This window comes from Phodopus roborovskii, unplaced genomic scaffold (assembly GCF_943737965.1).
Source record: "Phodopus roborovskii unplaced genomic scaffold, PHOROB, whole genome shotgun sequence".
Lineage (NCBI taxonomy): Eukaryota > Metazoa > Chordata > Mammalia > Rodentia > Cricetidae > Phodopus > Phodopus roborovskii.
Genome location: NW_026126433.1, coordinates 30473752 through 30501459, shown reverse-complemented (window position 1 = coordinate 30501459; position 27708 = coordinate 30473752). Strand labels below are relative to the sequence as shown.

Below are 27708 nucleotides of genomic sequence, written 5' to 3'. Positions count from 1 at the left end.
AGACTTGGTTTTGATCTCTGCTTTTGGCAATTGCTAGATTTAAGACTGTGAATCATTTTCCCCATCTTTCAATGCTCAGCTTTTGGTCTTCAAGGAAGAATATTTCAATTCAGCTCATACATTTGTGGTACATTAATAGGGATGGTACACAAGCCATGGGCAGAACTCAGCAAAGGCTTAGTAAAAGATAGCTCAAGCTTCTTTTATTTCATTTTGGCATAAGAAGCAGATCTCCTAAGCATATAGAAAGAACTTAGGAAATTGAGAGAATGAGGAGAGGTGATGTATACACAGGGGGATGACTGTACTTCAAATTTCCCCACTAAACAGTATTCACAACCTTCTAGCTTTGAGACTCACACTTATCAGAATTGTTCATATTGTCCTGGGGATATTTTAGTTTAATAGAAGGACCTTTTCCTTGAGGGTAACTGACTCTATTAATTCCAAATGCTAGGAATTAGTAATAGAGAATTGGATACAATTTTTTTTTCTTGAAGACACACTTGAGTATATGATCTGTTAAGATCACATTGGCTTCTAAATATGGGTTTGGGAGCTGAGAACACAAATACAATGAACAAGATATAAATATACTCCCCGAATTTACTTTTTCCCCCCCTTGAACCAATACATAGCAGAGAACAATTGGAAGGCAGTGCTGGAAAATGATTATCTAAGTTTGAAGAGGATGTGATTCAAATGTTTGGCTTCAATCCCACCACCATCCTTTGAGTTACGTCACTGGATCTGATGTTCCTAAGCATAGGCTATCAGAGTTCATTTTGTTGCTGAGTGACTTAATAAATCATATTCACGATCTGGTCCCTCTGTTCTTCCCAAGAATGTGGCTTTGATGAATAAACACCAGTTATAATGTGTTTGTTTCTATCACATGTACATCCAAAGTTATAAAATCCCACTCTTGCACAAGCTCTGAGTTTTACCACGTATACTGTGCTGGCTCTGATCATGTTGGTTCTGTCATCCTCTGTGCTAGACTGAGAAGAAGGAGACATGCCTTCAATATGGTGATTCTGTCATTTTTTTCTTGTGAAACAAAATTGATCTTGTTTCTGCTTGGTGGGGTCAGGTGCCCAGGGCAGAGAGCACTTCCTATGGGCTCATGGGGAGCTGTGCCTGGCTGCCCTCTAGTTTCAGTATATAATTGAAGAGCTATAAAGAGCAGGCTTGGAATGGACAGGTTTTATTCATAGATAGACATCCCAACACTCAAGACCTAGATGGGAGGCAATATTTACCCCTTTCACACTTACAGAAAGCCACATCATCTGCAACACAGCTGAGTCTACTTCAGTCAGAAGGAAAGAGAGAGAGAGAGAGAGAGAGAGAGAGAGAGAGAGACATTTGGCTGCTTAGATCGGCATTCCTTTTTTCGTCTGGAGCTCTTGGAACAGGCTCCTACTGGTTCAACAGAGCCAAGTGTACACCTCTCTTCCCAATACCATGTGCAGTGACATCATATTAGCAGCCTAAAATTAGCACTGTGGGTGTAATTTACACTACAGAAATTAGCAAACACTGAAAATTAGTAACTTGAAAACTTTATAGCTTCCTGTGAGGCAACTAAGTAGAAATAATTACTGTACTGTTGATCAAATAGAGTTCCAAGGGCAGTAAATTAAAGTTTTCAAAATTATCTGTTGATCAATTCTATACACATACCCATGCTTGCAGCCATTTATAATAGACTGAAAATTCTTTTTTTTTTTTTTTTAAATCAGATTATAGCTGAGCTACTGGTGACTCCATGATATTCATGTTAAATATTGTGGCACTTTTGTTCATAGGTCAGTGGTTGGACATAACTAAGACAATACTGTATTTTTCAAAGCATGAAGCTAAAGAAAATATGAAGCAGGGAATTTAGTATTGATCATAGTAGGTTTGTCTTCTTTATGAAAATCTACCCAATACAAGAATTTTTAAAGAAGCCTTTCTTAAACTCTCTTAATAGAAAAACAACAGTAAAAAAAAAAAGCAGAAAACAATGCAATAAAGAAAATTCCAAAAAAGCAATAAATACTTCCAAATAGGAATTGTGCTATAGGTAGCCATTTTCCAAATTTATTGTTCTTTATTATATTATAATTACTACATACTTATTATTCTTAAAAGTTTATTCAGTTTACAAGGCTCTATATTGTTTAAAACAAATTTGTTCATTAAATTTCAAGTTATGGAAGGGACAAGAGAAGATATTCTGCCATTTATGAGAATATAGCTATTAACTTGCCATGAGAATGGACACCTTAAAGAAAGCATACTCTCCCAAATTGGACTTGAGTTTTTATTAAATGAGGATACAAAGTTAGGCAGATACCGAGGGGTTTTCTGTGAGAACCTGGAAAAAGGGATGAATATGATAAAAGAGATATTATATAACCTTTTGCTAATGAATCTATACCATCCATAAGCAAATATTGTTGGTTTAGATTATACAGGAATTCATGGAATAGATAAAAAGATTGTCTAACAGTCCAGGGGAGAACAATTCTTATTTTATCCCCAGGCGCCACCTCCTAAGACCCCAATCAATCATTCATCAGTCCAGAATATCTATCATATGGAGTGTTTCTATGGAAGTGTAATGCTTTCACGTAGTTACCAATAATAATGCTCAGCGCAGTGGTCCTCAACTTTCTGAACTCTGGGACCATTTAACACAGTGCCTCAAGTTGTGGTGACCCCGACCATAAAATTACATTTTATAAGTGTAATTTTGCAACTACTATGAATTGTAATGCAAATATTCTTTGGAGATAGAAGTTTGTCAAAGTGGTTCCAACCCACAGGTTGAGGACTGCTGTCTTAGAGAGTGTATATGAGAAGAGGCCACTCACCAGCAGATGGGGAATTAACCTAAGTGTAGTTCTGGGACTGTACATCCTCCCCTCTGCCTGAGGGTTCCTTTCCATCTGTGCTTTTATTACTATGTCCCTAACATGCTTCTTGCTGCTCCCATTTTCAGAAGTAGTATCTACAGGTATTACTCTCATTATTTATTCAAATGGATTTATTGGTCTAGTGCTTGCTCTGAGCCAGGTAGCAGGGCAATGTGTGCAATGATCTCATTTACTTGGAAAGTCCTGTTTGCTTTCTGTGATAGGGATCACTGGATAGAAAATGGCCATTCTCATAACCGAATTTCTCGCTTTTAAGGATAGGCCCACAGGGCCAATGTTATTTTGTATTGTCTGGGAAACAGCTGTTCTCTGTTGCTGACGGTTGTACTAGAGGAGCAGTGGGCTGGGAGTGATATCTGGATGTTACAAACTCATTTCATGAGAAACATAATTTTAATGTTCAAAATAGAAAATGAATGATGGCCATTTGGTCATACAAACTATGGCTGTTCTCTGTGTCAGTCTAGGAAAGGAGGTACTCAGAGTCCACGAGCATGAAGGGTGATCATCATTTGTGTTGGATGTCTACTTCCTGGCTTCTAGCTTGGTTATTTTAAAATACCAGAATGAGCAGAATGAACTAAATTGAAAATTGAATGGAATTTCTTTTTCTGGAGGGGGGGTTGGATAGACACTGTCAGAATATCTGATAAGGGAGTATGGACAGGCAGGCAATGGGGGGAACTGAAAATCTACATTCTTGTTATTTACATAGACTCTCCTCTCCCTTTCTCCACTCCCTTTGTATCTGGTCTTTCTCCCTTCAACTCTTCCTTCTTTCCCAGGTGTGTTTGATAACTGCTCCCATACAGCCAATGACAAGGGCTGGGCCCTGGGGATCCGCTCTGGGAAGGACAAGGGGAGGAGAGATGCTCGCTTCTTCTTTTCTCTCCGCACTGACCGGGTGAAGAAGGCTACTATCGTGGCTGGCCATAGCCGCTACCAGCCAGGCACATGGGCTCATGTGGCAGCCACTTACGATGGACAGCATATAGCTTTGTATGTGGACGGCACTCGAGTGGCCAGTAGTCCTGACCAGTCTGGTCCACTGAATAGCCCTTTCATGGCATCATGCCGCTCCCTACTCCTGGGAGGGGACAGCTCTGATAATGGGCATTATTTTCGTGGATATCTGGGCACTCTGGTCATCTGGTCGACTGCTCTTTCACAAGCCCACCTCCAGCACAGTTCTCAGCATCCAAATCGAGCAGATGAGCTGTCCACCTTGATCCTGACAGCCACTTTCGACCCCCTCAAGGGACAGTGGGCTCCCTTTAGAGATGAGACATATCCCCGGCTGGAGGTTCTCCAGGACACTGAGTCACAGCCTGAGATTCTGTCACCTTTGCAGCCCCCACTTTGTGGGCAAACAGCTTGTGACAATGTGGAACTGATCTCCCAGTACAATGAGCATGGGCCCCTTCGGGGGGAGAAAGTGATCCGCTACCAGGTGGTAAACATCTGTGATGATGAGGGACTGAATCCCATTGTGAGTGATGAGCAGATCCGCCGGCAGCACCAGGCACTAAATGAGGCCTTCAGCCGCTACAATATCAGCTGGCAGCTGAGTGTCCATCCGGTCCACAATTCCACCCTGCGCCACCGGGTTGTGCTCGTTAATTGTGAGCCCAGCAAGATTGGCAATGACCACTGTGACCCCGAGTGTGAGCATCCACTCACCGGCTATGATGGGGGTGATTGCCGCCTGCAAGGCCGCTGCTACTCCTGGAATCGCAGGGATGGCCTCTGTCACGTGGAGTGCAACAACATGCTGAATGATTTTGATGACGGGGACTGTTGCGATCCTGCTGTGACTGATGTTCGAAAGACATGCTTTGACCCCGACTCACCCAAGAGGTAAGGAACTGGGGTCTGGAGTGCTACTCTTATACTCTACATTTCTGATATAGTCCCCAAATAAAACGTTCTTCCCTCTTAGACTCTACTGGGCTTTTTGGAAGCATTAGGTGTATGAGGTAATTAAGGACCTGAGAATGCCTAATGAGGTCTAGCTGTCACAGAGTTCAAGGTGTGTGGAGCCGAGCACCCACAAAATACTAGATGACACGCCCAGAGCAGTGGGGGCATAGAGGAGCTCAAAGACTCCTACCAGAGGAGAAATACAGGTTTCTTCGGAGAGAAATGTAAGTATTTCTCAGTCTTCTGGGAGTTGGCGAGTTAGTCATATTTTTGTCAGTAAAATGACACACTTGAAGTGAACTTATTTGGGTAGGCCTGGTGGATAAAGCAGCCCACTGTGGCAGGAGCAAACTGTTCACGCTTTCAAAGCAAGAGAAGAGGAAGAAGAGGCCCGGGTCTTGCAACCCCTCGTAGAATATATTCCTGGTGATTCAAGAACCTCCCATTAGACTTGAACTCCTAAATGTCCCATCACTTCCCATAGCACACCCTAACTTTTGGCGGAATTGCTAGTCAGACTTTTTGTTGCTGTGACAGATGTCTGAGGGAAGTGATTTAAAAGAGGAAACATACATAGTTTTTTGGATTATGATGTCAGAGGTTTCAGTTTATGTTTTGGGACGTGTGGTGAGAGTCTACATACAATGGAGGAAAGCTGTTACTTCATGATAGCTGGGAAGCAGAGAAAGCCTGGGAAGTCCTAGGAGACAAAATAGGCTCTTTGACAGCATGTGCTGGTGACTCACCCCCTTCAGTAAGCCCTGCCTCTTAAATCTCCATTGCTCTCAGTAATGACATCAAATGAGGATACTATCTGTAGATTAATCAATTGATGATCTCATGGCTCTCCTCTCATGATCCATCACTTTTAGAAGTTCTGTCAATTAGTAACTAGTGCTTTAATGTATGAATCTTTGGGAGATGACCTGTCAGATTCAAACCATAACAGGGATCCTAATCTAAGTCACAGTCTTTCAACATTATCTTCAGGCAACATTATCTTCAGAATGGTTCTTTAGCTCTTTCGATTTTGGCTGCATTACCCATAATTACCCATATCTGAGTCTTTATAACTTATTCCTTTCACTGTCTCAGAGTTGCTATGGAAACACATCTCATTCCTTTTATTATCCAGACCTGTGATGCCCACATACAATATCTGCATATAACTAAAGGAGATAATTATACTCTTAGGAGTACTAGCATTAATCCAGTGCCTTGATCATGCTAAGCACAAGCCTTACCACTAAGCAAAACTCCCAGTCTCAAACATTTGAACATTTTGATTGTTAAAAATATTTGAATTACAGTGTGTGTGAATGTACATACATGTGTTTGTGTGAATGTATATACAGGTACATGCAGGCATGAGTGCATTTGGAGGTCACAGGACAACCTTAGGTTATTCTCAGGCACTGTCAATCTTTTTCTCGAGACATAGACTCTAAATGGCCTGGAGTGTGATAGGTAGATTTGGGTGTCTGTCTAGTGAGCCCTGGCATCCATCTGTTTCCACACCCCAGCTCTCAGTTATAAGCTGTGCCCATAGGCTTGGTGGTTGTTTTTTTAAACATGGGCTCTGGAGATTGAACTCCAATCCTCATGCTTGCAATAAAAACACTGTATTGACTGAACTGTCTCCCGGGCTCTAATTCTTCACATTCAAATATCAAATTGTTTTCTATGAGAAACAGCAGTCTCCTAATGCTTCTCCATTTTTCTCCATGTTCTAGTGTTAGACAGATCAGGCAACCATGTTTAATTAATTCATCTCTCTTTTTATTTTATTTTTTGAGCACCTAGATGGTTCTTTAACTTTGAATATTCTTCTTAGGTAAAAAAAAAAGTTTTAAGTGATTACTTTGATACTTCTCTGTTCTGTTTTTCCCTCTCAGACATCTGGCTATGGATCTTCTGATTTATTCCTTAAATTTTCCTTTCTAATATGTTCTTTTTGTTACTTGGGGGTTATATTTGCTATATTTCTTTAACATTTTTCCAAAGTTTTAGTGCAATCCAAGTGGATGCTCTGTTTGGAGGTGCTACAATACCAGGCTGATGAGTATATTGAATGCAGAAAGCTCCTAGTCCATCTCCTAGCTCCAAAATTCTATTTACTATATTGCCCTACATGAGAGGACCCACCAGATATGCCATGTTTAGATCATATGTTACACTTGGTCATAGCTCAAAGACAGAGAAGCAATTACGTTCTATTTTGTTTGACAGCTTAAAATTTTAAAAATAAGTTTTAAAAATCTAACTTTAATACCAGTTTATTTCATTTAAGATTTTAGTTGTTTAAATATTTGGTTTTATTATTTTAAAGTGTGTGTGTGTGTGTGTGTGTGTGTGTGTGTGTGTGAGTGTGTGTGTGTGTTAGAGGCATTGCACCTCCTGGAGCTGGAGTTAGAAGCAGTTGTGAACTTTCCAGTATGGGTGCTGGGAACCAAACTTGTGTCTACTGGAAAAGTAGGGTGTGCTGTTAATCCCTGCACTATCTGTTCTAGCCAACCATTTTTACTTAAAGCTGTAAGGGTTTGGTTTTGTTTTGTAAAAGTAAGATTAAATTTATTTCTTGTCTCTTGCTGGTTATTTGTTTCAAATGTCTAGTGCATGTCCACATAGTAGAGAACACACTTTAAAATCTCTATTTATGTTTAATTGTTCCCAAATTTCCATTTTTGGAAGATGAAGCCCAAAATTAATAATGAGAGGTAGAAGTTTTCTCTCTTTCAATCCCCTCATACTTATTCTATATGCAAAATTTTTCTTTATTTTCTATCTTATGTTCTTTAGGGTGAATTTTTATTATCAAAATATTGTATTATTTTTATTGTTGATACTGCTGTTTATCAGGTTCTTATGGTTTGTCAGATATATCAATGTAAGTAGAGGGACTAATAAAAGAATGAATAATGGAGAGTAACTTGCTGGCGGGATTAAATTTTTATCTAAATTTCCTGTATTTAAACACATGCTGAAGTATGAAACACAGAACTATAAAGTACCTTTCTGTGTCATGAGTTGGATTATTTGAAAGAACTTTGGATTCATAAGAGACCCTGATCTCTGGGTTTCTATGAAGTTCTTGGAGTTGGTAAAGTGAATGCCACTTCTGAACTAAATTAGCCATGTATAACACTCCTTTATTACAATAAAATCACAGAGCTCAATCTCACAGTCCCATTATTTTGGGACTCTTTAAGGATCCAACTTCAACAAATGCTTTGCCAGACACTTATTGAATAAGCAAGAATGCCAGGCACAGAGTCAATCTACTCAAGAACTCACATTTGGAGTGTGGGGGGGTAGTAGTGGGAGGATGGGCTCAGATCTATAGATAGATTACAGAGCAACAGCCATTAGTAATTGATGATTGATGTTTGATGATTGTTCTTGCTTTCCAAATCCCATTCAACTTTCCCACCACTCCCATTGAGAAATCATAAATGTAGGCCAACGTAGTTCCTTTCTCAAAGATTCTGGGAGAAGGAGAGAGCCAATGGAATCCATCTTCAAACATCTGTGGCCCAGATGGAGCTATCAAAGGGAAAGCATTTATAAGGCTTGGGACTGGTCAAAGGAGATATGAGTTATAGATACATTACCCAGCCAATGGATCAGAATTACTGAGATAGAGGAACTTGGCTTGTGACTAAGGCAGGCTAAATAAGACAGATATCCACTTCTGCTTATTGGTTGTCTTTGGGGAGTCCTCAAGAAGTGCAGGAGAGATGAGGGTTCAGTGTCCATGTGGGTACAATCACAAATATAACTGACCATTTACTTAGGGAGCTAAGCCATGGACATCCCTGTGACCAAAGGTAAACTTGGCTTCCCTGGACTTTTCAGTTTCCTTTGAATCTTTCACTTCCCTTTGGTCATTGTTTTTATTATTTTCCTTTATAACATTTCTTTGCATCTGTACCCGCTTTCTGTCTGATTTGCTCCCTTTCACAAGAGTTGGATTAAGTATCCAGCCCAGTGTAGAACTGTGTGCTTGTTTCCTTTTTAAATTTAGTGTCTCAGATTCTTAATACTGTTGTTGAGGAGAATAATCATCAAATAAAATCAAATGGTGGAGTCCTGCTGGAGCAAGCATTTGATCATTTAGTGTTAGATCCTGCTAGGAAGCAGGAGTGGGAAACTGGCCATTTGTGTTCTGAAGCTTGTGGTAGGCAAATGTCTCTTGTGCTTACAGCCCTGTTCCCTGCTCCATTTCCTAAGTATTATTCAAGGGTAGAGGATTGTACATGGAATGCTAGTACGTGGACTGAGAGGTGCCAGCAGGGTCATGACAAAGTGCAGGTGGTGTGTGCAATGTATCATGGGAAAGGTGCATTTTGGTCAGGAGTGCTAACACATATGGTATCAAAAGGAATGGGGAATGGGTGGAGAAATTGGTGCTGACCTAGCTTGTATTCTGGGACTTCACTGAGATTTGCTCACCCACACACTGTGGCTTTAGAGCCAAAGGAATGGTGGAGCTGGGCTCCTGCAGTGATGGGTCTGTTAAACATCAGCCAGGCTTCATTATAGGTTTCTTTTGAAGTCGAGATTCAAAGTTCCCTGAAGCCAAAAAAAAAAAAAAATTAGGGGAAAATAAGTGTAAGGGGGTAGAAGAGGGCAGGGAGAGAAGAAATGGAGGGAAGGCTTTAAAACTGAACAGAAAAATTCCTCAATCTTTCCACTTCACCACGTTTGAACTGCACTAACTATAGGGATAGGGATGTCTCACTTTCTCCTCCTCATGTCACCTGATGAGGAGAATTAGAGAAAATAAAGATAAGCTTGAGCAATTTACCTAGAAACAGAAGCCTCTCCTGTTTACTCTCCCACAGGCGAATTTTCCACAGTTGCAATAAATATTGTCTTAAAGTAAATAAAATTCAGTCTTTCTGTTCACCTGGCTAAGTGCATTTTTCTCTCCAGGTGTGTGAAGAGAGACTGTTTTTCTCCCTTTGTGGTTATTTCTTGGCTCAATATACAGACTTGTGGGTGAGCCATGCGGTCTGTCTAGGCTACAAATATTTCCTCTTAGGAAAAATGTTGAGAGACCCTAGTCTCCAACCGCATCCAGTCGTTCAAGGTAGTTGGGTGTTTTTGTAGGAGGTGAGGTGTAGCTCTGGTCCCATGGCCAGCTGCCACTCTGTCTCAGCTGATCTGATGTCATTTCAAGATCTCTTTCTAGAATGTAAGCACAAGGAATCTGAGAGGCAGCTGCATACTTTTGTTTTCCCTCTTTCTGTTTTCTCTCCAGAAACCTTATCTGTACCTTACTTTAGTGACCCGCCTACCCACCAAATTTATGTTTTGTTTTTCACTAATCCAGACCCTTGTTCTCATGATGTCAGAGATATAGATTGGGTGGTGGGTGGAATACAGAGTTGTTTTTATTCCAGGGCTACTGCTAAGATTGTTTAATCTCAGTACCTCTCCCTGGAGGAAGCTGCTGACCAATTGGTTTTCTGAGCTGTGTACTTCCTTGCTCTTCTCTTCCAGGATTGTGCTCAATGGCTGTGGATCTAATTTCTCAAGCTCAACACCTGGATAACTAATTCTAACCTAGGCTTGACTTCTTAAGAGTACCACTTCCTCATTCCTGGGAAGTTCCCTTGTCCTGGAATATGACCTTTTAATTGCATTTGTGTTATTTCTCATCTACTCAGTACTGACTCTCAGTTCCTGACCATTTCACATTTCACTTCAGTTGTTGCAAAGGCTTCCAACCTGGTCTCCCGTGGTTTTTGTTCTTGCTCTTTCTTCTACCCAAGGTCTCTTTTTAAGCAGAGTACTCCTGAGATCCTAATTCAGATCATGTGATCCTTCCACAGTAGTCCCTCAGCTCACAAGAAGTCTCTGCTCTATTGGACCTCCCTGATCTCACCCTATCGCATTAGTGGCTTCACTTCTTCCTGTACCCACCACCCAACTAATCCAGTCACACTGCCTTTCCCCGTCTTTTCTCCCTGCTGGTTACACCCCTTCTGCAGGATCTTCCAGGTGGGTTCCACTCCTCTGGAAGGCTTTTCTCCATTATGCATGGTAATCTTGCACACTTTTTTTTTTTCTGGTAACTTTTCAAAGTCATCTTCAGGTGAGGTCTTCTTTGGTGGTCCCATATAAAACATCACACACTCCCTTGAGTTTTCCTGGTTTTGTTCCTGTTTGAGTTTTCTGTTTAGAATTTATCACAAGCCTGTTATTTGGCTCATTTTTCTTAATGTTTATCTCCTCCAAGGGAGGAGGAATGTAAATTCCACGAATGAAGGAGTTTTCACGTGGTAGGGTTACTACTCTACCCAGGACCTAGAACGGAAAAAGAATAAACTAAATATTCAATAAATAATTGCTGAAAAGTCATGTTCTTACTCTAGTACAGTAGTTGGCAAACTATGATCAGTGAACTAAATTTGGCCAACTATGGTTACATAAATAAAGCTTTATTGGAACACAGCCATACCCACTTGTTTGCATATTGTCTATGGGTTGCTTTCATGTGGCGGCGTTGTACAGTTACAACAGAGACCAGATGGCCCACAATGTCTAAAATATTTACTATAAACGTTTGCTCTACTATATATTCATCATAGTATACTATAATTATCCCTTGTGGTCTGTCTCTTACACAAGACTTTTGATTCTTTGTTCATAGTTCTTGGAACAAAAGAAGTACTTGGTTAGTATAGCAAAATTAAGTGATATATAGCATATGCACACACATACATGCACAAATAAATGAAATGCTGGTGTAGGGTAAATGACAGAGTAGAGATTCAAAGGCAAGGAATATTATTCTGTTTTGATAAGAGTTTTATTAATCTCATTAATCTCTTCTATTCATCTCATCACAGGTAGAATTGCCACATTCAGAGAAAAGCAAAACAACTAAAAGATACTCGTGGAGAGAATGACTTTAGGCTATTTTATTTACCAACTCAGTGTTTGGTTAATTTCAGTCCTAGTATGCAATGAAAGCCTGTGACATACATTTTAGTTAAGAGAGAAATAATAGTCAACTACAGCACCAGGAAGTGAGATGAATTCTCTTTGGAGGTGTTGGTGAGTGAGAGAAGATTCCAATAGCAGATACAAGGCACTCAGCATACAAAGAACTGTTCTGAATAGAACCTCTTTGAAATGATGTCATAGATTAGCCAAGATGTTTTTTTCAAAGTCTTAGGCTTTTGTAATTAAGGATCAGTGATATACTGAAAAGGATTTGTTGTGTAATTGCATAGGATCCATGTAGATTTTGGTTACCAATACAGGTTCTGAGGTGTCATGAATTGTACTAGCAGCATCTTGCCTGGATACCTCACCACTCTTCACACTTATGTCTACTAGCTTATCATGGCTTGTGTTCCCTTACAGTGTTACAAACATTTCTCCAGTTTGCTATGGCTCCTACTTTACCTAATTGGGCCTTTTATTTTAGATTAATTCCTTACTACTAATTGCTTCAATTTTTCAAAAATATTTTGCTCCAAATTCTTAGACAGTTAATGAGGATTGATCCAACTCATTTTTATATGTAAGGGAGAAGTCATGGATTTCTGTCCAACTTGATTTCTATCAGCTGTGACAAAAATACAAAATAGCTGGGAAGGTTGCTTAGGCCTCCAGGACTGTGGTCTTCTGTCAGCTGATTCAACATTCTGGATAGAGTTAGCTGTTGTATTATCTTTTATTTTGGAGGAGCATAGTAATTTTTATTGTTTTTCTATTTAGATTTTTCTGGTTGTCTGTGGTAACCATAGAACATTCATATCAATTGTGTTTTCAGGACTCAATGGTTTAAATGTAAAATCATTAGTTTCATTGTAGGAACAGAGCTAAATTTCATATTGATTGTCATATTTAATGATGGCAGCAGTATTATGAATTAAATGTTTAAATTTCCCATGTTTTCTTATTAATTTTCATTTTATTTTATATTTTTTCTTATTTTACAGTTCCCTCTCCCTCCCATCCTCACCCCCCCCAACACCCCATCCCATTCCCCATCCACTCTCCAGGGAGGGTGAGGCCTTCCAGGAGGGATCATCAAAATCTGTCAGGTCATCTGGGGTAGGGCTTAGGCCATCCCTCATGTCTCTAGGCTAAGGGAGTATCTCTCCATGGGGAATGGGCTCCTGAAGTCCTTTCATACACCAGCAATATATCCTGGTTCCACTGTCAGAGGTCCCATAGACTGCCCAGGCTGCCTAACTGAGACCCTCATCCAGGGGTTCTGGGTCAGTCCTAGGTAGTCTTGGACATTCCTTTTCATTACCTTCCATCTTGGCAATACATTTAAATTTGATTTTTTTTTTATTAACTAGTTGTGGCTTTTTTTCCCCAAAGGAGCTAGTACTGAAGCTGTAAATTTTCAAATGCCCTACCCCCATTTTTAAACCAAAAAGGGATGTCTTAATCCACTGGTTACTTGAATAATTCTTCAGCAAGTACACCCAGGGACAGCATTTAGACTGAATGTGGTAGACCAGTGGGGCTGAAGACATTAAGGTGCATTAGTCAGCTTCTCAGCAGAAAGTGTGACAGGTTGAAAATGTCTAGGAAAATTATTGTGTCACAACAGAAAGAACTGGAAAATCAGAAAAGATTTGTCTCCCAGTCCTCACTCTCATCTGGACACATAATTTAATTATCTGCTCATCTGCCTTACCATTAATTTATGTTCAACAAATGTTTGTTGAGTATGTCCTCCTTGTCAGGAATTGTTAGAAAGCCTACAACAATTCCTGAAAAATAAATATGAAGAAGCTATTCATCACAGTGTGGGATTTACCAGGGAAATTGTCTTATGAGGTATTAGACATTCATTATGAAGCAGAAGTCAGGATACCTTACTTACCCCAAGCCATGGAATATCCATGCCTTACCTCTCTCCTCAAAGACTGAATGTAAAAATGAAAGGACAAGAACAATTATGTATCTCCTTTCCGTCATGGTTGTTAAAAATGTTGTTACTGTTCAGAAAAGCCTATGTGTGCGGTGTACTTGGTACAAGTAAGAATTTCCACATGAATATTGCCAAGTGTGGTAAGGGATGGAGGGCAGAGCAATGAGAATGAAGATAGAGGGATCCAGATTTATTCAAAACCAATCAAATGGGCTCAGCACAGCATCATGGAGGTGTACATGATGAACTTAAGAGTTTAGGCTATAAAAATGTCTAAGCCAAGGCAGCAGAGATCTATGTAGCAATGGATGTGAAAATAGCAGTGGGTGTGTAAAAGCATGATGTAGAACTAAAAATACACCAACAATCCTAGGCTCTGTGAAGGTTAAAGTATCCAGAATACTGGAAGAGATGTTTCCTCTAGGCAACTCCTAGTTAGGGTCTGTCTGGAGTCTGAACCAGTTCTGGGCAGCAGGTTTTATGAGGAACATCCACAACTTGAAACACATCCAAGGCTTGAGGGAGAGTGGTGATAATCAAGATGATAAAGTGACCCTGATCTCCTTCAGCTATGGATCTTAATGTCCTTCTTTCTTGGTTCGGGAGCCAGTACAAAAGGAATTTTAAAAAGGATCACAATGGCCTCTTTTTTGTTTCTTTTGTTCCATCTATTCTCCCATTAATACATACAGTTTATGACAAACATTACTGAATGCCTACTATGGTTTAGATATTAGAGCAGCTAGTACAGATATGACCCTTTCCTGTTCATATGGGACAGACATAAATGCATGCAACTACAGATCTGAGTAGACTGTGATCAAGGACTCTCTCTGATACCAGTAGGTCCCTAGATCTGAATTTCTATGGTAATTAATGATGTCTTTTTGCTTACTATCTTTCTTCAATCCCAATTTAACTCTATATATAGTCACCACAATGTTCATTCCAATAATAATTTATATATTCAGTGCTTCCCAACTAGAAAGACTCACCTTGAAACAGATGACATTTGTATTGTTCTTGAACAGTGATTAGGGGTTAGAAAGGAAAGTTTAATAAGGGGCATAGAGGAGAGCGAAAGTTAAGAAAGGCATGCAGTATAACCAAAACATATACTCATAATAACTGCCACACATCCATTGACCTAACCATCAATGATTAAATTGGAGTAACATTATGTGGCATTCATAGTGTACAATTAGGCAACTGCTCAAACTGACTCCATGTGCAATCTAGGAAGTCTAGTTAAATGTGTTTTGTAATTATATCTAATTATCCTGTTCAATAATTCAATATACCCCCTTTCATAGATTTAAATGCAATGGAAAGGCATCATCATCACTATTTCTATCATTCTGCTGCTCTTCTTTGGCCACCCTAAGTCATTTTAGGTAGTTATGATAGATATGCAGACTAAAGATGGTATGTGCACTAGTGTTCATACTGGGAAGCTATCACAACATTTCAATGCAATTACAGTGAATGATATTGTTTCTGTGGACAGTAGTAAAATTCAAACTAACACAAAAGGACCCCTTTAAGACACAAGCTAGTGCCTATCTTAGTTTTTACCTTATATATTTGGATTTCACATCTATGGTTTCAACCTTACATACTTTGCATATATATATATATATATATATCTCCATAATGGGTTCTCTGGAAGGAATTTTTACCCACTAGGTATCGGTTATATTACACCTTATTGCAGGTAAAACTTAAAGCACTTAAAAATATTTTTATATGATGCTACATTTTAAAATATGAACCATAAGGGCTGGGGATGCAGTTCAGTGATAAAGTGATTGCTTGACATGTATGAGGCCCTGGATTTATGTTCTAGTACCACAAAGAAATATACTAAGAAGCATGGGCAGGAAGAAGGGAACTGGGGAAACAAAGACAGATTAACAAAGGACTGGCGCAATAGTGAATACAGGATACTAAATGATTCATACACATTAGGGTGCTAGAGTTAGGCCACAAGGAAGCTCTGTCTTTCTCAAAGCTCACACAGAGTGGAAGGTGGCATAAACTCACTGTTTTCCCCGCCTAAGAGATGAAAACACAGAACTACTCAAGAGAACCAGCTGGCACAGAGAACCACCACAGGCAGACATTTACCCTGGGTCAACACAAGGAAAGCCGCCTAGTTTATTGGAAAGCATTTTCAACAAAAGCCTTGTTCAGAAAACAACAACAACAACAGCAATAATAATAATAATAATAATAATAATAATAATAATAATAATAATAAATAGTTTGTAGTCTTCATGTAAACAGCAAAAGGATACCCTATATCCTTAACATTTCAGAAAACAGTATATATTTTTATACCAGGACAGTGTTCAGGAAGAATTGCTAATCAGGAGACTAGCCCTTCTGTGGAGAGGTGGGAGAGGTTTCAATTTCAGCAGGAGTGGCAGACATGAGCTGAAGAATGTGCATATCACTCTGTGAGACTGGACAGAAGCACAGGGGGTGGATGCAGAGGTGAGAAATGCTAGCAGAGGGACTTTACCTGGATGATTCTGACAAAATTAACAAGTGTTTTGTGTGTGTGTGTGTGTGCTGCTAGGCATAGATTTACTGACAAGGTAAGAACCCAGGGAGGTAAATATTGTTCACAATACCCTCTTTCCAATTAGTCTTCCTGTGTATCAATGACTATTGTAAAAGAGAATGATTCTGAATACAGCTGCTAGAAACCTCTGAGGGCTAAATTCCACAAATTCCAGGTGAATACTGGGAGATACAATAGCTTACTTGAATTGAGATGACAAACTCTCACAGATGGACCTTGGAGCACATCTATTTGCCTATTTCATTTTCTTTTATCAATCATGAAGCTGTGTCAAGACCCAGAGCTAGCTCAGCTGACTTTTGTTGGTTTCTCAAAATACTTAACCACCCAAGGTGTTAGACCTGAGGCCAAATCCCTATGTATAACTCTCTGCTTCTTAATTTCATATGTGCCTCTGCTAAGCTCTATCACTTCTAAGCCATTTGTGAGAAAGATTGTGAACCATGGCTTTCTTCCCATGCACTTTGTTCCATGTTCCCTTGTTTCTCTAGTGTACCAATTTTTACACACTATAATTTTTAATGGAGTACATGATCCTAGAGATGGAGAAAACTAAATGGGACTATTAGAAGAATATGTGAAGACTGATTCAGAGTAAGAATAAAGCCTGTCAACCTGGGTAACAAGCATCCTTGGAAAGCATAGTCAGTGACTCTGGTGGCCACATATGTGGCCTGTGAAGGGGCAGCTGTCTTGGGGATCCAAACAGCATCTCTTTGCAGTGGGTAGGGAAAGTCCATACCATTTCATGATCCAGTCCATTATGGCCAATATGATAGGGAACTTAACACAAGAAGATGGCCTGGCAAAGCACTTTTAAAAATAGTGGGATTTGTTGTTTCCTAACAGAGAGGTACCAGTAGGTATTGAGACTTTTTGAACTTTCCCAAATAGGAGCCAATTATCTGATATTTATCAGGTTATACAGATGGCCAATTTACTCAAAGGAATGATCCCTGCTAACCCTTACATGGGTGAGTTTAGCATATGACCCAAGAATATTTTTATTGCCACATTTATGTTATTGTTACTTTTGATAGGAAATTGCTCTTGGGAATGGATTTGCCAAACTAATTTTTAGTGTCAGCCTTTTCAAGTTTCTTTAGGCAACAGAAGTCAGTGGGAAGACACCGAAAGGGAGACTGAATTTACAGAAGTTTACTCTATAAGCAAACATTCTTAGAAAAGACTGACACAAATAGAATTCACATATATTGTCTTACAATAATTGTTATCTAATTTATCCTCTATATTTACCTACTAATTTTAACAGAACATCTTTACATATTCTATGGCAAAGACACAATCTGCTTCCAGATACAGAAACACCAAAGAGGACAAGGTAGAGAGATTCCACAGAAGAACTGTGTCTGGAGGGAGCACGTAGGTGACGGTAGCTCCTAAGTGTGTGAGAGAGGAACTGCTGAGGATGAATGATTGGGAGTCTCTTTGCAACAGGGAAAACTGTTGCTTCATGGAAATGTTAGCAACCCAATCTATTCTCTGATGTTAAGTACATCTGGTAACTTTTGATTGAAAGCTATATGAGGTCTTGCAAAACATCCTGAGTAAGTAGTTGTTTTATTAGTTAACAAAACAAAACACAAGAGCTTGTGTCACAATGGATGGAGGCAAGCCAAATGTCATGAAAGATGGTAGGTTCATTAAGGATCCAACATGAGGCGTTGGACACATTAAGAGACACAGACATCCTGCCTAATGGCCAAAGCTGATGTTATGAGGATTCCTATTTCCACTCTGGCTCCCTAACCTGATGTCTAGAATGACTGACACTTCTGTTAGCTGTAACACATACCCAACAATCAAACATCAGTCTTGCAAGTAATTTACCACACTGAGTCTTGTATTAAAAATGACCGGAAAAAAAATGAGACAAAACCCAGTATTGCTTGTTTTTGACAAGTGAATTTCTTCTGAGTAAAGATTCAGTTCAAAGGGCTGCAAAAGACCAGTTGATGGCAATAAGTTTTTTCCTTTGGCTCAGGCGATTCCCATGAGGTACCTGCTCTATTAACAAGGAGTTGAGCTGGGTCAATGGGCTGTCTGTTGTAGTAACTGCCTCTAGTAAACACACCACCTCCTCATGCCAGGAAACTACTCTCTTGCAGTTCTCTTAAGAGATAAACTAATTAAGAGCCCCTTTTTACAAATTGTGAAGTGTGTTCAGCTAGAGCTTTTATTTGTGTTTATCATCACTTGACAACACCTTCATAGTGTTTTTGTCAGTCAGTTACCCTTACACTTAAAGCACTCCACAGTTTCCCTTTTTGTTTATGACTGAAGTGGTTGATAGAGTCAGGATGGAACAAGCACACGGGAGAAGACCCTTGTAGTGTTTTCACTGATGGCACAGGGATTTAGACTTACACTCAAGTTGAGGAAGGACTGCCTACAAAGCCCATGATGGAGGAGTAACCATGCTTTACCTCCAATTTGTAGTACTTCTGGGACACTAGGTGATTTTAGACAGAGTGTACCTTGATTCTCCAGAGAAAGATATTCAGTAAATTTACTAAAGTGTTCTAAAGCACATTGTAAATACTGTGACGCAAGGAAACCAAGAGTGATTTCCAATGTCTTTATGGACCTGATTGTGATTGGCTTAGGCTAGTAATTACTACCAGAGGTCACTTTTGAACTACTTTTCTTTAGGATGCTGAAGCAATTCTTATTATCATTATGATGATGTTAAGTCATGGAAAGACAAGGTTTCAATGCTGACTTGAACGCAGTTGAAGTATGAATATTGTCAAGCATGTTGGTATGATTGGTATAATATAGAGAATCCTACTATTTTCATAAACTCTGGATATGCCAATTTAAGATTAAGAGAAATTCAAGGGAAAATGGTATCTTAGTCTATTTGGGTTTAGTCCACTTACTCATAATTCTAGAGACCAAAGTGAGTAAAATCAAGATGCAGACACGTTCAATGTCTGGTCATGGTCTGTTTCTCCTATGTGGTATCTTCTCTGTCCTTGGGTAGTTGAAGGAGTGTATAGATTTTAAGCATCCTATTTAGAACAGTATACATTGCATTCGTGGTGGAGCACAAAAGAAGAAAGAGCCGTTGTGATTCACTTTCCAAAGACCCCCCCATATCTTCCTCTTGCTATGACACTGGGATGACATTTCAACACAGGGATTTTGGAGGAACACAAACATTAAGATCAGAGTCAATGGTAAGGGAAGTCATCAACTAAACTATTGGCTCTAAATATCTTGTCCCTGAAACTATCATTATAACAATTCTACTTTCATCCCAAGAATTACCATATTTATTCCTACTTTCTGCCTCAATATGCTTCTCCTTTTCATTCTATCTGAACAGTTATTTCAGCTGGTTGAGTCAGCGTGCCTCTAATTCAGAGAGGTGAACAGGTCCCTGCGTGTCTCTGATGATTCACTGTTGGCCACAGGGATTGCTGGGCAGTGAAGAGGTTTGGCAGTCAGGAGGCCATTGAAGTGAACATTGTAAACTTCAGCAGTGCCAGGAAAGGCTTCAGCCAAACTTTATAATGGTTGGGCCAAATAATCAGCCAGTCCTTATTTCACCTGGGACCTCCCTCACTGACTAGCTGCCTTCTCTACAGAGGACAGGAAAGACATCTGTCCTGAACTCAGAGAAATAGATATGAACCCAAATACTTCTGGGGAATTTTCACAAAGGATCTGTTTGTTTTAATGCAGATTAAACACATTTTTACTAGTAGTGCTAAATAAAGCACTTCCTTTTCTTTGTGATCTTAGCCCACCTAATCACTATTCATTTGGGCAAGTGCTCCACCTGCTCTGGCTCCCAACCAAGGCCATGGTGAGGCTAATGATGACAGGGTTAAAAAACCTCAGAATTCCTTGAAAACCAAGCTTTGTAAATTATGGGGGCGAATGAACCCACACTCATTCCCAAATGGCAGAACGTATTGCTTTGTTTCTGGCTGGTTACTTCATCATTTTTATATCCAGAATTTTTTAAAAGCATGCCGACTTTCACACACTTTTATTAGCAAAGGATTTAGCCTCTGTTTCCTCTTATCTACCACTCTGCTCTCATTTTTCATCATTCACCGAGTACACAAAACTCATTGTCTTCCGAATGTCTTGGGCTTCTTTTTATGTTTGTGCTTTCGAAGAAGTTGTTTTTTCTTGCTAAACTCTCTTTCCTTCTCAGTAAATTAAAAAAAAAAAAAACTACTTGTAACAATTTTTCAACTCCCCCTCTAGCATTTCCTTTGCTGATTTGTCTTTTCTCAATATTGTGGATTGAATCCAGTGCCCCACACAAGCTAGACAGGCAGTCTACCACTGAGCTACAAACATTTATTTTATTTTATCTTGTGTCTTTTATAAAAGATTGAAATACAGTCTTATTCTGCAGCCCAGGCTGGAGATATCCTCCTGTTTTAGTCCACCAAGATTTCACCATCAGGCCTGTGTGTGTGTTTGTATCATTTTGTACATATTCCTATTGTTTATATTTATTATATTGCCATGATTTGGGGAGGTCATAAGGAAAGCCTATGGGCACGGTTCAGGAGAAAGTGAAAAAGATGACACTTCCTCAGAACAGAAACTGAGCCACTTGGCCAGAATTCAGGATGAGCTTCTGTGAAGACAGACAGAGGGATGTTTGGGAGGTAAAGTGGATGTCTAGAGGAGCTGCAGGTAGAAAACAAGGCTGGCAAAAGCAGCGGGCAGTATTGAATAGGTTCAGTCAATATCACATGGGGTACATTGCCAGGGCTCATATGACCTGCTGCCCTCAAAATCTGCAACCTTGTCCATTCCACATTCTACTCCCAGGAGAGGTGGCAAAGGCAAAAAGTGCTCATCATTTTGTCAAATTGGACAGATACTCATTGTCTACCAAGACTGTGCACTTACTCTAGACTCATGGTAATAACTTTGTTTTGACATGTAGTAAATGTTCAGTCAATGCAGACTGTAACAGAAGTCAGTTAAATACAGTAATGATCATCCACCCCCAAAAAACCAAAACCAAGAAACCATACCCGTTCCTCTCTCATATAGTCTCCTACTTGTTATTGTTATAATTCTCCATTCCATTTTTTAAAAATTTCACTGTTCTGCTAAATCAAAAAGTACAATACATTACATTTATTTCAAACAAGTGCTGGTATTAATTTACTTTCTTATTAAAATATCATACATAGAGAAGAGTATTTCAAACACTTGCATTTACTTAAAGAAAAATCAGAACTATGACACTCATTTCTCACATTACAATCTACAACATTATCTGAGCCCCAGGAAAGCCAAATAGTTTCTTTTCTCTGAGTTTTGCTTCATTTCCCAGCCAGTCTAATTTTCCACTCATCACATCTCCATTTTCTTTTTAGTTTTATCCTCTTTGTTAGTATTCCTGACATCTTAGTATTTATATTTGTCTGACTTGTTAAATAAAACATCTTCGCAGGTCTCTATGTTATTAGCTTCTTTGGGTAATTATAGATTTGTGAGAGTGTGCTAATTTTTTTTTTTGAGATTCTTATTAATTTCGGCCACTCAAATGACTGGAGAGTGTGCTTGTCTACTACTTATAGGGTGAACATTTCTAGTCAGCTCAATGTTCCTCTTTCAGGAGAGTCAAACTGATAAAGCAAGTGTTAGGTATGGTTGTTTATTTTACAGATCTATCATAGCAATTATTTAATATGTGGTTACTTTAAAATTTAACACTTTAGAAATTTGTACCAGTGGGAAAATGCCTGAACTGAGTTTTCATCAAAGGGAAGGAGACAAGAGACTGTATCACTAGAGTGAGGGTAAGGGGGACATCTGCAAATTCATGTCCACACAGTCAACGGTGGGGAGAATGAGGAGAAATTTCACTTTCTGGGCGAGGTTTCCAGAGATGGAAAATTTCTCCCTCCCTCCCTCTGTCTCTCCCTCTTTCGCCTTCCTCCTAATTTTGTTCTGTTTTGATTAGGTGAATGCCTAACTGACGGATCATATCTGCTTCTTCTCCTGTGACCTCCTACTCTTCCCAACCCTTTAGTGGTCAGTTGTGCATATTTAGACCTAGGACACAGGCATCAAAATGAAGATTGTCATTATTCTTTTCAAGATAGTGCAGTTTTCTTGTTAACCAATCAACAAGCTTCAGCTATAGATGTGACCATGTTAAAATGTGCATTCTGATTTGGAACCAACTAGAAAATGCTATAGTTCCAGCCAGGCCATGGTGGCACTGGCCTTTAATCCCAGCACTCGGAAGGCACAGGCAAATGGATCTCTGTGAGTTAGAGGCCAGCCTGGCTTACAAAGTAAGTTTCAGGACAGGCTCCAAAGCTAAAAACTAAAAACTAAAATAAAATTCATTAACCTATCAACTTATCACATCTTAGAACACAGACAAAGAGGATAATCTATTAGATTAGAATCTGAGAACTAGATGGGATAGTAAAGAGGTCTGTTTCCACTCCAAGACAGGAGAGCTCAGTGAATTGCCCAAGGGGGAAAAATGACTACACCTAGGTCTCTTTTCCCAAACTAAAAAACATAGCACTACATCTAGTTTGTGATTTAATGTGGTTGATGTCTATACACAAAATTCTGTTTAGATGTAATTCTAAAAACAATAATCAAGATGTAGGTGTTACTTCCATTATTTTAAAATAATTTTTATCTTTTACTTTCCTAATTTTATTTTAAAGTAGGATTGTGTGTGTGTGTGTGTGTGTGTGTGTGTGTGTGTGTGTGTGCTTGTTACAGTGAGTCTGTGGATATGCGCGTTCAGGTGTACATGCATACATGTGAGCTTCCATGTGGAGGTCAAAGGCCAGCATGTCTATCTTTTCTTGATTGACCTCTATTTCTCTTCATTTCAAGTTTTAATATTTTTTAGAAATTGCATATTTGAGTGCTGTTATGTCATTTTTTCCACCTGTCATGTTCCCAGCTCTTCATGTGCTCCCCAAGTAAATTACCTCTTCTTTTTAAATTAAATATACATGTGTATATATGAGTTCCTTAAGTTTTGCTTGCATGTAAGCATGTTTAAGGATGATCACTTGATATTGAATAACCTAACAAATAGCTCATTCTGGAGAAAGGTAGATTTTCTGTCCCTCAGAGCCATTAACAACTTGGAGCTCTTTGTCTAGGAGGAGGCCTTGTGAGGTTGTTTTCATCCCTATAGACATGTCTCTGGTCTTGTGATTGTGTAATCCCTTTTTAGATGGCCATGTTTTTGAGATTTCATGGGTCCAGCTTCCAGGGCATATGTGGAGGACACTGTCTTATAGCATGTGTCCTTCGTTTTTGACTCTCATAGTCTTTAAGCCTTGCTTTTCTGTGATTTTTCCTGATTCTTAGGAATAAGGGTTGTACTGCTTATGTATCAGTGTGGATGGGAACCCAATGGTCAAGTTGTTGTATGCATTTTAACTAGTTGTAAATTTCTGTAATATTCTTCATCTACAACAAAAAGAAGTTGAGAGCTACACCATTTAGTGGATATAAGGATAAATATTTAGAGTGTTGTTAGAAATTATATTGGTTTAGAAAAATGGCAGCACTAAGTTCTCTTCTAGGACCCATGGCCATTCCAGTCATGGATAATCCATGGAGCATAACTGTATGCTACAGAGATACTTGTTTAGCCATGTTCATTGCCAGGAAATGGAAATAGCCTATATGTCCTTCAGTTGATAAATGGATAATTAAATGTGATACATATGCTTGATGGAGTTCTATTCACATATAAAAAAGTGAAATTTATAATGAAATCATAAAATTTGCAAGTAATTGGAAATTATTATATTGAGTGAGGTAACCCAGATCCATAAAGATAAGAACTCTGTGTTGTTTTTTATTTGGGGATTCAAGCTCCATTTCTTTTTCAAGACAGGGGTTCTTTTGATAGTACTAGCTGTCTTGACCTTACAAGACCAGGCTGGTCTTGAACTCACAGAGCTCTGCCTGCCTCTGTCTCCCAAATGCAGGAATTAAAGGTATTCACTACCATGCCTGGTACTGAATTTCTCAACTGAGTATACAATAAGATGTAATTGCAGAAGTCAGGAAAGTGGGAAGGGACCATGGAAAGAGGGGAAGAGAAGGAGCTCCAGGGAGAGCAATAATAGGGCACAGGTGCTATAAAGGGGGATATGGAAACAATAAGGCAATTTTAACTGGAGGGGAGAGAGCAACACATAGAGAGGGGACAAGGAGTGATAAATAACAGAAAGGACAACTGAAAAAACTATAGTGAGTCATTATTTTATAACCATACTTAAAATACATATATAAGTGTGTGTGTATGCTCCTTCATGTGTGCATGCTCTTGAACATAGATACATATCTTTTTCTATCTCTTGAAACAAAATATCTCATTAAGCTGAATCCTATCCATTTAGCTAGGCTGGCTGGCCCATGCACTTCAAGCATTTGCCAGTCTCTTCTCCTACCCCAGTGCTTTCTTTTACAGGTAAGGAATGCATCATGCCACTTCGCTTTTTAATTCAGTTCTAAGAGGAACCAGAACTCATGTCTTTATGATTGTATAGCAAGCAGTTTATTTCCTGGGCCATCTTCCAAGTCTGTTAAAAATAAATTGTTTGTTTTATGCTAGGTCTTTTCTTATAAAGGAATTCTTACCATTCCTTTTGAAGCATGAACTTGTCATTTGCTGAGCCCTATCCTAAGGTAATGATAGAGTAGAGGTGCAGGCTACCTCATGAGCTGGTTTTGGAGGTTATCCAGTTCATTCACACAGCAGGAGGAGAAACAGAGCAGAGGCTCTTGTGTCTAGTGGGACAGGCAGGTTGAGTCTAGCTGTGAGGACTTGCCTGAAGGGCTTGTTCCTCTCAGTTTCATTTCCTTGTAAAAGACAGTTACAAGGTTAGTAGAGAGCAGGGCTGTGAGGGAGACTGAAGAACAAAATAGAAATGTGAAATGGTTATAAAGGCAGATGAGAAATGACCTGACCTGGGGAAAACAGGATGATCTGGCTAGCTAAGGGAGCTACTCAAGACTAAGAACCGTATGTTTCATTTGAGTCCAGACAGAATAGTTTTGTCTTTCTCTCATCACTGTAAGCTATTTGAGTTTAGACAGTCTTCAAACAAACTACATGAGTGTGGACAGTCTTCAAACAACCTTGATTTAACTAGATTTGGGTTTTGCCAAGTGAGTATAAAGAAAGGAGAGCAGAAGATTGTGGGAATATGCAAAGGGAGAATCTAATAATGAAAAATTCAATGACTCAGAAATCTTCATGTCCTAGAGATTTCCCAGTTCAGAACTCTCCTTGGGTGGACACATGGTTAGACAGACTACAGAAACTTTTGAATGCCTGACAGTTAATTGGTAAGACATTATTGTCCTTATATTTGCCATTTTATTCTAGGAACAGTGAGGCACTAGGGGTGATACTAAAGACTTATGATATGAATTCCATCGTAATTGATGCAACTGACTAATCAAACATAATAGAGAAATATGATGAAATAGGAAACTCAATCCTCTTGTACATAGACATTTTATTATGCTACCATGTCTATAGAATTTTGCTATCTCTTAACCATAGGCAAGGACAGATTTATTCCTGGTTGAAAAGCCCAAGCAAAATAGAAATAGATATGATGGGCCTATGTAGTCTGGGCTTTCAACTTCCTTTTAAAAATATATCCCTGCATTTGCCTTTTCATTTGGGTTGTCATCCTGAACTGAAACTGTCTCCTAGAGTTGAATAAAGATTTGCAATTTCCTATTTTTAAAGGGCTTTGCTTACAGATAAAATTCAATCTTCTTTTCTGTATCAAGATGTATTACATTGGACAGGTCTTTTACATTAAGAGCTAAATATGGAATCCCAGGCTGGAATAGCAATTTATGCTGCCCATAAAACTTAAGGCATTCTCTAGCAAAGGAAAGAATCAAGAATTAGTGTAAACAAACCAAACCGCCCCCCCCCATCTGATGTGGTTTAGTGATTTTCCAAGAGAGAAGCATGTTCTTCAATAACACCCTCTCATGTTAAGAGGAGGCTAGACACAGGATCACAGCCAGCTTCCTCTGGAGTAGGTGGGTATAGGCGTTCACATAGGTGGGATGATTTCAGAGTTGTCAAGAAAAACTTAGTATATCAAAAGGTGGCTCCCCCATCAGATAGCTAACAGATGAAATTTCATAGTTAGAACATTATTTTTCTAATTTCAGCAGGTAATATTTTTTTGTCCCGCTAAAAGAAAATATAACCTTTGTCATTTAGTGACAGATTGAGATATTAAATAATGTTGTATCCATGTGGGTGACCACAGTGATGATGGGAATTTTTGGTGTATAGAGTTACCAAATATACAGGTTGGTGGGTGGAGTAGGTAACAGATGGGTCTGTCAGAGCTTCAGACATGAAGATGGGTTTAGAATTTCAGAGCCTGAAGGAGACTGTATGTGAATTAGGCTGGGTTAGAATTCTGCGTAGGCTCAGGGTATTCACTAGTGACTAAGAGAACAAGCATATGGATAATGATGCAGGTATAAGGCCAGTGATCAAGTCTGTGGCATATGGTAGTCTTATAACAGGGCTTTCATCAATTTATTCTCTACTCAAGCAAGTGTGTATTGAATATCTATCATTCTCAGGCATCAGAAAAAACACTGGAACTAGCAGTAATTATTGTTCAATGTGCCTGACATCATAACATAATATTTAGATTATATTGTGAAAGTGCCTGGATGGGTATCAAGAGTACACTAGAAAGAAGAGGAGAGGCCTGGTGGATAATGAAAGATGTAGGATTATCAAAACATCTTCAAAGATAAAACGTATGCTAACTAATGTGCTAGGTAGTCAGGGACACAAGGTTCATTGGGAGGTAGGTTCTCCCAGTGTTACTGATCTGTAGCTAGATTTTGCAAATAAGAGTTATATATGTTAAACAGCCAAGTAAGAAAAGTCTTCAGTGATAGTAAATGTTGAGCAATGAGGAGTTGTTTAGTGTTATTGTATATATTAGACAGGATGAGAGGCTAACAGGTGCTAAGTGTCAGTCAAAACGTGAAGCTACAGAATAGTGTGTATTTGGGGGAAGTTACTGCCAATTCTGGAGACTTAAACAAAAATAATCAAGAATGTTGTGTGTTAAGCATGTAAGGGAGATTATTTAAATAGATGATATGATAAGATTAGTATTCTATAGAAATGTGGAAAGCAGTTTATAGGAGTCCATTGTAGAGATAATTTTGGTAATTGATGAAAGAAATGACAAATGTTTAAACTAATAAGAGGTAGTAGCAACAGAAATGAAAAAGGGGAGTCTGGTATTTGAAGAGCCCTGAGAACTTTACACCCTTAGGTGGTTGATAGAAAGTGAGTA

At 39.1% G+C, this 27708-nt stretch overlaps 1 protein-coding gene across 1 annotated transcript in view; it reads left to right on the top strand.

Annotated features, from left to right (window-relative positions):
• Pappa2 (pappalysin 2) overlaps positions 1-27708 on the top strand; it is a 232006-nt gene that overhangs the window by 17296 nt on the left and 187002 nt on the right. The window contains exon 2 of the mRNA XM_051186063.1: positions 3713-4784. Within this exon, the coding sequence (XP_051042020.1) occupies positions 3713-4784 (1072 nt within the window). The remainder of the gene's footprint in view (positions 1-3712; positions 4785-27708) is intronic.